The sequence below is a fragment of the Gopherus flavomarginatus genome, chromosome 4, assembly GCF_025201925.1.
Source record: "Gopherus flavomarginatus isolate rGopFla2 chromosome 4, rGopFla2.mat.asm, whole genome shotgun sequence".
NCBI lineage: Eukaryota > Metazoa > Chordata > Testudines > Testudinidae > Gopherus > Gopherus flavomarginatus.
In genome coordinates, this window is record NC_066620.1 from 155,289,772 (window position 1) to 155,302,632 (window position 12,861).

General features: G+C 45.6%; 1 protein-coding gene across 4 annotated transcripts in view; it reads left to right on the top strand.

The window, feature by feature from the left end:
* Positions 1 to 1,024: 1,024 nt before the first annotated feature.
* Positions 1,025 to 12,861, top strand: part of HMGN3 (high mobility group nucleosomal binding domain 3) — a 36,081-nt gene continuing 24,244 nt past the window's right edge. For 2 of the 4 annotated variants that reach the window (XR_007773975.1, XM_050950197.1), the window contains exon 1: positions 1,028 to 1,267. Coding sequence is in view for 2 of the 4 variants with exons in the window: in XM_050950197.1 (XP_050806154.1) it covers positions 1,253 to 1,267 (15 nt within the window). In the remaining 2 variants the exon portion in view is untranslated. Of the gene's footprint in view, positions 1,268 to 12,861 lie in introns of all 4 variants that reach the window. The other 2 variants (XR_007773976.1, XM_050950196.1) reach the window with 2 other exon arrangements.

The following is a 12,861-nucleotide window of genomic DNA, read 5'->3' on the forward strand; positions in this document are numbered from 1 at the left end:
CCACCTGTACTCCCCCAATCCTAACTGAGCTCTCAGTAGAATTTGTCCCCATTTCTCACCTTTCTTTTCCACCTACCAAAAGAAACTCACCTCCTTAACCCTAATTGAATCCCCCTTCGCTTTTTTCCCCTGCTCCTATTGCCCTCCCCGATTTACCCTTCCTTGGTAGCTGAGAATTGACTAAAAGACAAAATAGAATAAATTTGTGGGGTGTAAGAATTGTGCAAAGGGGCAGGGGAAAGCCTGAAAACCAGTTGATGAATAAAGAAGGCAAGAATTGAAGAAATTTGGAAGAAGAGTACAAACTGAAAATTGAATAGAGAGGTTATAGATTGTTAAATTAATGAGAGGACAGATGGCTGGGGCAAGTGGAGAATTTATGGGAGAGAATGGACAATTAGTCTATGGTGTGACGGGCTGGAGACTGACCGACAGATGGACGGACAAAGCAAAAAGTAGGCGATCGAAAAAACAGTGGTTATCAGTGGCAAATTCTGGGTGGATATTAGGAGCATGGGAAAGAGAAAAAGGAGCGAGAGGGTGAGGGAAGTGCGAGACAGCAACGCTCAAGGGAAAAGGATAGCAAGGGGAAGATTTAAAGACCATAGAAGAGGGGGAACAATTGGGATAGAAGAGGGGAGAACCATTTTATGTATGCTTATTTAGGTCTCCAGCAAATCCAAAGATGCTTTGGGGGGTGGTCCCTATTGTTTGATGGGTGGCATTTGTTACTCAGAAGATAACTTTCCAGATACAGGTATAATGATATTGTTTGTTGTGAAATGCTTTAAAATCTTATTAAATGTTGGACATATCTCCCAACAGTTCCCCATATGCTCCCCAGCCTAGTGCTCCCAGCCTCCTCACTTCTGTTTGGCTACTTGGGGGCCTGCTGCCACCCAATCAGCGCAGGCTACCTCACCCCAGCGTGCCCTGCATCTGAACCACACGGACTTCCTCTGATTAGTCTATTCCCTTCAGAGGAGGGCGGGGGTTACAGAATTGGGGAGCCAATCAGAAAGAAGAGCTGCCCCGTTCTCGCCTCTGGGAAGCCGCGGTGGGCGCCTGTGGCAGGGGTCTCTTGGGTGTCAGCGGCGCAGGGGCAGTGAGCGTGGAGGGTGCGCAGCGCAGCGGCGGTCAGCAGCGCGGAGTAGAGATTGCCTTGCCACCGCCGCTGCGTTAGGAGGCGGGATCTGCGCTTGTGCAGAAGCTTGCTCATTGCTTTACTTTTGCAGCCCGGGGCAGGGACATTATGCCGAAGAGAAAGGTAAAGCGCCTCTCTGCCTGTATTGATTGTGTTGTGGTGCATTCTTTTTGACGCCCGTTTGCAGTTAATAATCTCAGCCTCAGATTGCCCGTAGGACTGGGGTGATTTTTTTTTGACTGCGCTGATTGAGTCTGGGTATTTGTGCTGCCTGTTGCAAATATCTTTCACCCTTCCCTCCGGTTGCTAATTTATTGATTTACTCCTTACTTCCTCTAACCTTGTAGTGAGGGCTGCAGTTGTCACCCCCTCCTCTCGAATGCAAACTCGCTGTCACAACTCCGATTTCCTCCTCCCCCGCCCCCCCCGGGAAAAAAATGCAGCAGCTGCAGCTTCGCCTTTTACCTCCCCCGAAGGAGTTTCCTGCTTGCAAACTCCAAGCAGTAGCTCATCAGTCTTTGAAAAAATCCCCCGTGTGCTGGCTGATTCTGCCCTCGGCTGAATCTGCGTTCTGCCTTGCATGGTGCCCCGGTGATGGCTCCAAGGTAAGAGGCGGAAGGGAGAGAAAAGCCATGTTTAAAACAAACTACACCCTTCTCCTTGCCTCCTGTGACAGACCCGTATGTACCAACTCTGGTGTCAATCAGGACAGGAGTCTGCACAGACAGGGCCCGGTGCAGCACAGCGGGGATCTGCTTACACATGGTATCAACAACAGCAGAGAGTTTAAAAACAGCACCATGGGAGACGACTCTGTGCAACACATCAGAGTGCTACATACCCCAGAGACGGGCAAGGGGGTGGAGAGCTGTTTCTGGAGAGCTTCTGCCTTCTTGTGTATTGCCGTCTTTGAGACTTTTACTGAACTTGTGTATTTGCCTCCGTCCTCCCAGTCCTCCCTTCTGCCTCAGTGTTTCCTTCCTTCCTTCCTTCCTCTGCAGAGCTGCTACTGCTGGGATTTACTTGCGTCCCTCACTTGCCTCCCAGGCTGTGCTGTACTTTACTTTTCCTTCTCACACATTTTCTCCCTTCCTTTCATGGTGGAGGCTCTGGTATTTTTGAGGGGGAGGTGATGCTTCACTTGCCGACCCTCCCCGGTGACCCCCCCCCCCCAATGCTGGAAGCCATTCCAGGCAAAAGCGCAATATGTATTTAACTGATCTTACTCTGTTGCCTAGTACTATCTGTCTGCCCACTATCTGAAATACTATTAATAATGTTAACTTCCATAGTTGTCTGTTATGGGGCTTCTTGCACCTTCTTTGAGGCATCTGATACTGGCCACTTTTGGAGGCTGGACACAGGAGTAGATGAACCACTGGTCTGATCCCGTGTGAGAATTCCTTTCTATCTCTTAATTCAGGAAGTAAGGAATGTAAAGGGGTACAAACTTGCAAATTATTTATTACTATTTGTATTTTTCACATACTTGGTGTCTGAGCTTCAGGGAACATCTGTAGTATTTTGATAATGCTCATTTGTTACAGACTGTTACAGCTGTTAACAGACATTTCACTAGGGATGGGTTTTCTAAAGGGCATATGAAAGTTAGCACCTAGTTTGGGAGTTGGATAGCTAACATCCTTTGGCCCCCAGGAAAATCCTGGCCTGTAGCACTTTTCTTTCTACTGCAATTACTAATGGAGTGTAATTAGAGACTCGACACTAATATACTGCGGTTTAAAAAAAAAAACCCAACAGACAAACCAATGACAACAACAAAAAAACTCTGCAGTCTTTTAATATTAAACTAGGTCCACTGAGAAGCGGCAGTTTTACTGTATTGGAGATGTCCAGAATGTCTGCCTATGACCTCCCCATAATGCAGATCATGGTTGAATCTGAAAACTGTTTTAATAGGGTAATTGTTAGATGATCATTTCCACACACTTATGAGTTCCATTTTTGTCCTGTACTGATTCCTTGTTGCATTATGGGTACAGAAAAAATATTCAGTGCTCCACTGAAGTATTTCCATTTTTAATTTTTTTTTAACTTGAGTTGATATATTTCTCATGAAACTGAGGTACTAATAGCTCGGTACATAGTACTTGGCTTACTGTATCATTTTCTTCATACTCTGTCATTACATTCTTGTCCAGGCCTAAAATGCTCCTTCTCTTCCAGGGCTGTGCCTTTCATAAGTGAAGACTGATGTTCTTTGAGGAAGCCCTTTGAAGCTAGACCTACACATTTCATTAGGAACCTTGCAGAGCTCTCCTATGCTTCCCTGACATTTTTACATTCTCCCTGCAGATATATTCAAAAATATCTTGGTGGGCTGCAAAATTAAATGAGATCTCTTCCCCCATGATTGAGGAGCACATTGTGGCTAAGATTTTTGTTCTTATGTATTATTTCAGTTAGCGCTGGTCTACACTAGGTTGGTATAACTAGGTCACTCAGGGAGGGGGAAAATCCACACCCCCTGAGCGATGCAGTTATACCAACTGAACTCACAGTGTAGACAGCGCTAAGTCGACAGAAGGGCTTCTTCTGTCAACATAGCTACTGCCTCTTGGGGAGGTGGAGTACCTGTGCCAGTGGGAGAAACTCACGCATTGGCATAGGTCGTGTCTTCAATAAACACTACAACCGCACATCTATAGCATTGTAAGTGTAGGTAAGCCCTTAGCCTTTGAGAAACAAGTCTGTAAAGGAGAACTTGGGATTTTCTTTTGTTCTCTGTCATAATTAGTCTTTTAAAATTTTATTCACAATTGAAGTACTTAAAGGGAAGCTTATTAAGTAAAATTAATGTATTTAGCTTTGTGAGTCTTTGTGTGAATGAATAGTCTTGAAGCTAAGTGTGTTTTATTAATTCTGGATCTTGGAAAGCCCAGAAACTCATGGAAAGTAGAGACTACAGGGTTGTCCACGTGGGGAAATTGACTGGCATAGCTATGGCAGAATAATAAAGTCACTTTTATTCCAGAATAGAGTGTCCATATGGGGCAATTATTCTAGCATAGCTATTGCAGAAAAATTATTTCACTGTAGCGTTGCCAGTAAATTTCTCTGTGTCAAGAAATCCTATTTGTATATCCATTACTGAAGTGGGTTTCCTAGTTAAAACAAATATTAACACAGAAAAATGTGATTTGATACTTGTTTAGTTGGGAAATTATAACTGTCTCTAATAAAAGAAATTACAGATACCCAATACTTCAGTTTGCATGTTTATGGGGCTATGTGTCTAACTAGTAAATTTGCAGAAAGGGCGTGTAGGAAATACAGAAGTAAAAACAGATTCATACCTGTCTTTATGCATGCTTTATTTATCTAACCAGATTGACCAGTCATGCCCCTTTTTCCTTTTGTCCCTTAACTCTTTCTTCTACGTGTAACTCAAGAAGTCAGCATTTGAATCCCTTCATTATCAAACAAGGGTTGGAAATTACTTTTTAATTTAGTTTCCCCAGCTCTGATGGGCCACTGGTTATGGGAGTGGAAGGGGCAAGTGAAAACATTTGTGCATTGAGTTGATATCAGATACCACAATAAAACAAAGAGAAGTTGAGCGCTAGACTCTTCCAGTCAGACCTTCACATGTGTTATTGGTTATTGTAACACCACATAATGAAGTGAATACAACCTTTCTCAAAGAGAATAGTGTGCATGCATGGGATAAACTAGAACATTTGTGTGATATTGGTAGCAGGGAACTCTTTTTGGAGTTTGTCTTTTTTGTTGTTCTTCTTCAGTCCCAGTTGAACTTATCTTTCAAAAATACAATATAAGCTAGTTTGGAATGAGTACATTCTTTTATAACTTTGAAACAGGTACACTAAAAACGTCTTTCCATCAGCCATAAAAAAAATGAGGAACCAAAATCTGTCCTATGACAAATTCACAGTAGCATGAAAAGTCTGGTTGCCAAAAATTTGTTTTTTTAAATGGTTTTAACATGATCACCATCAAATTGCCGTATTTGTAGGCCTGAGTATTTGTGCATAATGACTGAGAAATATAAAGAGGTCAGGTAACTTGTCCAAGGCCAGACAGGGAGTCTGTGGAGTGTAATTCCAAGTAAACCAGAGTGATCCTCTTTGTTTCTTCTGTCTGACAATAAGACAATACTGTTTGAACCTGTTCTCAAAACATTTTTCTGACTTGGTGTTTAACCAAATGTGAGGACTCATTGCAGCTTGATTTTTTTTTAAATCTTTTTTTAACAACACTGTTGACCACTATAGTATTATTTCAAAGCAAGGAAAATGACTTAGTGGATGCATCTTTTAATTAGTCACATGAATAGGTCATTTGCACACTTACTGCAATAAGGTTGATGGCAGATTGTGGTGTATGCTTAGCAGAGATAACAAGGGATTTTGGGTTAGTATCTGTGGTAGGGTATGTCAAAGTTAGACTCATAACTCACAGTTTGTCAGACCACTCTGTTTTATTAGCACAGCGCTCTGCTAATAACACCCAGATAATGTGAGCACTATGCAGGACACAAACTATCTTATTTATACAGATAAAAGGGCGTGAACTAAACAAAGGTACAAAGAGAGCAAAACTGTAAAATTTACCTGGGGCACAGCATGCATATCCTACTTTCTTACTAACTCTAATCGATCTAAGGCTAATGCTCCACTTAAGGGCGATTGGTGAAGTAATTGTTCTACCTTAATGTCTGCATTTCTGACACCTGGATTGCAGCATTTCAACTCTCTTGCTTAAAGGTACACACAGCATTTCTTTAATCCTTTCTATTTTTACAATATAATTTATTTTACTTTCACAGGTACTACAGAATTCTAAAAACTCATTTAAAAAAAATCTGTGTACATTGGTTTTTTTAACTATGCTAAAGGAATGTGAAGGTTGCAACGTCAAGTATTTACAAGTTATGAAAAGCCTTAATTTGGTCTTATGAATTATGATATACTGTTTTAATAATATGATTACATATTACTCTTTCTACAGGACCTCATTTAGCACACAGGATGCACAGTGCTAGCCGAATGGGTATCTATTAAATATTTTGTTTACTCCTCTTCATTAAAAGTGTGGCCCCAGACCTTACTCATTGCACACCATCCAAGCCCTACACTAAATACAGAACTAGTTTTCTCATGGATTTGTCTATAGTTCTCTCAATGCCTCAGTCCCTTCACAGATTTATAGAGCTCCCTCCCACCCCGAAGTTACATTTGAGCAGAACTTGTTTTGACTCTTCAAAGCTTGACAGGAAAATAATACTTATTTGTATTTATGCCAAAAATTAAAGTTTATTACATTTAGGTGTAGTGCAGTGTAGAAGTGTTGAGTGTCAAAGAAAATGCTTGAGTGATGCTTCTTCTATATATAGATACAAGAATTTTTGTGTTCAGATGTCCAGATAAAAACAGATGGAAGTTTCTTGGTCATGCTTTATATTAAAAGTACAATTGTAAGTATTTGATGAAGGGCTAATGATGTTATAAGCATTTTACAGACATGGGTATATTACGCATTTATAGGTGGTTGTAAACACATCAGTATCAGGTGCTAGAGGTGGTCGTAAGCCAAGGGTACCGAAACAATTTATATAGTGGGGGTGCTGAAAGTCAAAGTTTACCAAACTGTAAACCCTGCATGTGGTGGAAACCACTTCAAGCCAGGGGTTGCGACAGCATCTTGAGCTTTCCTACTTCCAGCACCTATGCTATAAGCCATGTTTATAATCAACCTGTTCACTCTAACAATGTGCAACAATCATTTATTAAAACATATAATCCATTTATTAATTCATTGCTCCCTTTAGCCCAGTGGTGACCCCTTTCACACAGCAAACCTCTGAGTGCGACCCCACCCTCTTATAAATTAAAACACTTTTTTATATTTAACACTGTTATAAATGCTGGAGGTGAAGTAGGGTTTGGGGTGGAGGCTGCAACTCGCGACCCCCCTGTGTAATAACGTCATGACCCGCTCAGGGGTCACAACCCCCAGTTTGAAAACCCCTTCTTTTGCACATGTCGCCCATCCACTAATTCCAATTTAATTTCGGCCTGAACAACACAGCCTCCCATTCAGAGTGTTCAGGTGAATTATCAGTGTAAGGCCATTCACAACATTGTTCCATGTATTAAAGTATAAAGCAAATTGTATTGTTAGGTTCAGTTAATCAGGTATCACAGATTATCTTCCAGTTTAAAAATTAACAGGTGCAGATAATTCATTTTATGTAAAGGGATTTTAGAAAAAGTACTCCCTCTTCTCAATGGAGATAAAAAATGGATTTGAAAGCAGAGCAGCAAGTCAATCAAAAAATGTTATTTCAGACTGTGGGATATCAGTTTTGTTGATAAGCTTCACAAAATTAGTCTACTGTATGTAAGGGAAACAGATATGCCAAAAGATGTAGCATAACATATGCTATGCAGTTAAAAGTTTGCTTTGATTAATAAATTACTGAGTTCTGATTTCTCCATTGAAATGTATAAATTGCACCAAAAGCAATTGTTTTGTATAAGTTTGTCCTAGTCTGAAGTCTATGTTAATACTGTTGTAACAAAGTAGTTTAAAATTACATTTTATTGGAAATTGTCGTAGTATCGTTTGTGTAGGGTGAAGGCAACCAGGTTATGTCGTCTCTTAGAAATCACATTTTTTAGGATTATATAGCTTCAATAAAAATTTCCTCTTCTTTAATTTAGCATACCTTCTAAGGTGCTAAAAAAGGGTGGCTCATCCACATGCTTATGTTTAGAGAGGATTTTTCAAGTGTTAGACATATACCCCAAGTATGATCCTTTCTCCTGCAGACTAAGGCCATGGCTACACTTACAGTTTTGCAGCGCTGGTAGTTACAGCTGTGTTCGTACAGCTGTGTAGGGCCAGCGCTGCAGTGTGGCCACACTTACAGCTACCAGCGCTGCAGTGTGGCCACATTTGCAGCACTTGCAGCACTGTTGGGAGTGGTGCATTGTGGTCAGCTATCCCACAGAGCACCTCATCCCATTTTGGCGCTGTGGCTTGTGGGAAGGGGAAGGAAGTGTGCGGGTCTTTCCGCTTCCTGTTCCAACGCCCCGTGGTGCTTTGCTACACATTCCGAGCAGTTTGGCAGCATTGTGAGTCTGCAGCGCGATTTCTGAGATTTCTGTTACAAATGGAGCCTGAGCTGCTGAGGACCTTGCTGATGAATGTTGCCAGCACATCACGCATGGCAGTGGAGCTATTCCTTCAGCTGCAAAGTGACAGTGAGGAGTCAGACGATGATATTGAAACGCCTGACGCTCAAGACACTCAATTGCTTGTGGCAGTAACAGACGTGCTTAGCACCGTGGAACGGCGTCTTTGGGCTCCGGAAACGAGCACTGAGTGGTGGGATCACATCGTCCTGCAAGCCTGGGATGACGAGCAGTGGCTGCAGAACTTTCGGGTGAGAAAAGCCACTTTCATGGGACTGTGTGCTGAGCTCGCCCCTACCCTGCGGTGCAGGGACACGAGATTGAGAGCTGCCCTGCCAGTGGAGAAGCGGGTGGCTATTGCAATCTGGAAGCTGGCAACTCCAGACAGCTACTGATTGGTGGCGAACCAGTTTGGAGTGGGAAAGTCCACCGTTGGAATGGTGCTGATGCAAGTTTGCACGGCCATTAATCGCACCCTGCTAAGAAGAACTGTGACTCTGGGGAACGTGCAGGACATTGTGGATGGCTTTGCACAAATGGGTTTCCCTAACTGTGGAGGGGCAATAGATGGGACGCATATTCCTATTCTGTCCCCACCCCACCTGGCATCAGAGTACGTTAATCGCAAGGGGTATTTCTCCGTGGTTCTGCAAGTGCTTGTGGATCACCGTGGGCGTTTCACTGACATTTACTCAGGATGGCCTGGAAAGGTGCATGATGCACGCATCTTTCGGAACAGTGCCCTGTTCAGGAAGCTGAGGGCCGGGACTTTTTTCCCAGACCGCAAGATCACAGTAGGAGACGTCAAAATGCCCACTGTGATCCTTGGAGACCCCGCTTACCCCTTAATGCCTTGGCTCATGAAACTGTATACAGGGAAGCTTGACAGGAGCAAGGACCGGTTCAACTACAGGCTGAGCTGGTGCCGAATGACTGTGGAGTGTGCTTTTGGCCGTTTGAAAGGCCGCTGGAGGTGTCTTTATGGGAAGCTAGATTTGGGGGAAAGCAGCATCTCCGCTATTATATCCGCGTGCTGTACCCTCCATAATATTTGTGAAGGGAAGGGTGAAAGATTCAGTGAGGAATGGACCTCCGAGGTTCAACGCCTAGAGGATGAATTTGCACAGCCAGAGAGCAGGGCTACTAGAGAGGCCCAGGAAAGGGCTTCAAGGATTAGGGATGCCTTAAGGGAGCAATTTGATGCTGAGAGCCAACAGTAATGTTTGGTGCCTTTGCTGTGCTCCTTTCTACCTTTGCTGTGCTCCTTTCTACCTTTGCTGTGCTCCTTTCTACCTTGGGGTACAATATTTACCACTTCCTGCAATAATAAAACGTATTGTAAAAGCCATAAAATTTTTTATTCAAAGTACAGTACATAAAAGGCCAGAGGGGTTAGGGTGGTGGACTGTACATTCAGAGGTTTGTATATGTCCTGTTTGGATTACTGTTCAATGTCTGCTGCACTTGAGGATTACTATGCTGCAGAGTAATGGGGGTGGAGTGCACAGGGTAAGAATTGTAGTTATCAGGGCTGGTAGGTGATCGTACAGGTGTTAGGGGCAGATGGGGGTAATAAGAAACTGGCTGCTGGAGAAAGGTGTTTTGTGCAAATACTGGGGAACAAGAAAGAGAGCTTTGGGAGGGGTGTGGGTTACCACGGTACAGATCTGCCTGCATGGCTACGAGAGACTCGAAAGAGTCACTTTGGCGAGCCAGGAGGCTTATCATGTGCTTTGAGGTATTTTTGGTAGCCAATTCCTTTCTCCTGCTTTCTGTTTGCCTCCACTCATACATTTTCTCTCTCCATTCCTGCGTCTTCCTACTTTCTCTGTTGTAGTGATTCATAACTGCTTTGATCAATTCCTCTTTTGATTTTCGTGGATTTTTTCTCAAGTTCTGCAACCGACGTGAGGCCGGTGATCCGGCTGCATTAGTCAAGGTCACTAAAAAAAACATAGATAGAAACATGTAATACACAGAGGCTACATTGTTTATTATCACACAGTGAAGGAGTTTGTAGTCTTTTTGTAGCATCATTCCCACATACCTAACATAACACAGAGAGGCCAGGGAAGCGAAGGCATGGCGAGCAATGGGGTGAGTGTTTCTGCCCCGACTTCACCTGGGAGGGGGAACTGACTGATGGCTCACTGGGGTTTATCTGCACTGGGTACAGGAGGTAGCTGGTGGCCTGCACAGGGGACAGTAGGGAACATGAAGGTGGCGAGCTCCTGGCCGGGGGGGCGGTCCGTGGAACTGCCGGCCTGCTGGTGGTGGTGGGGGGGGGACGCACTGCGGGGCTGGCTGCCTGCTGGAAAGGGGGGGGGGAGACCGGAATGCACCGCGGGGCTGGCTGCCTGCTGGAAAGAGAGGTGGGGAGACCGGAACGCACCGTGGGGCTGGCTACCTGCTGGAAGGGGGTGGGGAGACCGGAACGCACCGCGGGGCTGGCTACGTGCTGGAAGGGGGTGGGGAGACCGGAACGCACCGCAGGGATTGGGGGGGGGACCGCGAACCTGGCGCCCTGCACTCAAGTATCCCTAAATTCTCAACAGGATTTCCTACTGCCAGATATATCACTGCTGCGTGTTACCTGGGAAGAGAGGGAGGGTCTTCTACAGCAATGTGGATTCCGCCCTGGCCCCTATGCAGCTTGCCTGTGTGCAGCCATGGTCCCCCCCAACCCCTCGCTGCACAGTGGATCGGACGAGTTAGCCTGACCGGGACAAGGACCACGGTGGCTCTCCCTATAAACTTGCGAAAGCACATTGCCCACGCTCTGGCTGCAACTTTTCAAGAGATTACTGAGGCAGATTACAGAGACGTGATAGAGCAAATCAATGGGCTATTCCACGTTTAGGCATGCATGCAGGCAGCCATAACCCCAACCGTCCTCTCCCAAAACATAAAAATCTGCTTACCCCGAGCACACTCCCCAGCTTCTTCCTCACCAGCAACTTCCAGCTGCTGCGACTGGCTAGCCTCCTCCTGGCTTGAGAAGAGCTCCTGGCTGCATGCCTCCTGGGACTCCGGGGTGTCTCCCTCCACCACAGTAGCCTGACTCTCGGCTTCCTCTACACCCTCCTCCACTTCTCCCTGCTCTGAACTCACCATCGTGCTCCTAGGATTGGCAATGGGGTCACACCCAAGTATGGCATCCAGCTCCTTGTAAAAACGGCAGGTTGTGGGGGCAGCTCCTGAGCGGCGATTTCCCTCACGAGCTTTGCAGTAAGCACTGTGCAGGGCTCCTTAATTTTTACCCTGCACTGCAACGCGTCCCGTTCATGGTCCCTTCTCAGCAAGGACTGTGATATCTGCCTATAGATATCATAATTTCTCCTGCTGGAGCGCAGCTGTGCTTGCACAGCTTCCTCACCCCAAACACTGATGAGGTCCTGCAGCTCGGAATTGTTCCATACTGGGGCTCGTTTGGGGCGTGGAGGCATGGTCACTGATTGATTGAATGATTGATTGCACTCCACACCTGGCTGAGCAAACAGGAAGGGGATTTTTAAAATTCCCGGGGCATTTAAAGGTGGGGTCAGCTGAGCCCAGGGCAGTGGAGTGTGCATGACTACCAGAGAGGCTTATAAGTTATGCTGGGATACCTCCTTATACCCCGGAGGTCAATAAAAGCGCTGTTGGTGTCCACACTTGCTGACCAGCACTGGATCACCAGCGCTGGAATCGCTACACCCGAGGCTCGACCGGGTGTACAGCCAGCGCTGCAACCAGGGAGTTGCAGCACTGGCCGTGCTTTGCAAGTGTGGCCACATCCTAAGTTGCAGCACTGTAACCCCCTCACCAGCGCTGCAACTCTCTAGTGTAGCCATGGCCTAAGTGGGCTTGTTACTTCAGTCTTCTCTAAAGGCGACTTCCCAAGTGCAGCTGGACATAGTGTTGATTCAGTGGGTGACACTCAGACTAAGGCCTTGGCTACACTTGGAGTTCTGCAGCGCTGGGAGTTACAGCTGTCTTCGTACAGCTGTGTAGGGAAAGCGCTGCAGTGTGGCCACGCTGACAGCTACCAGCTCTGCAGTGTGGCCACATTTGCAGCAGTTGCAGCGCTGTTGGGAGTGGTGCATTATGGGCAGCTATCCCAGAGAGCACCTCTTCCCATTTTGGCGCCGTGGGTTGTGGGAAGGGGATGGAAGGGTGTGGGTCATTCTGCTTCCTGTCCCAACGCCCCGTGATGCATCGCTTTGCATCCCAGCAGTCCCTGTTTTTCCATCCACGTTTGGTGCCATTGTGACTCTCCCATCGGTTTCTGTGCAGCACGATTTCTGTGGGAAATGGAGCCTGAACTGCTGAGGAGTATGCTGATGAGTCTCACCAGCACATCACGTTTGGCAGTTGAGCTATTCCTTAAGCTCCAAAGTGATGAGGAGTCCAACGATGATTGCGAGTCGCCTCACGCGTACGACACGACATTGCTTGTGGCTTTCATGGAAATGATCAGCACTGTGGAACGCCGCTTTTGGGCTCGGGAAACAAGCACTGAGTGGTGGGATCACATCATCATGGAAGTCTGGGATG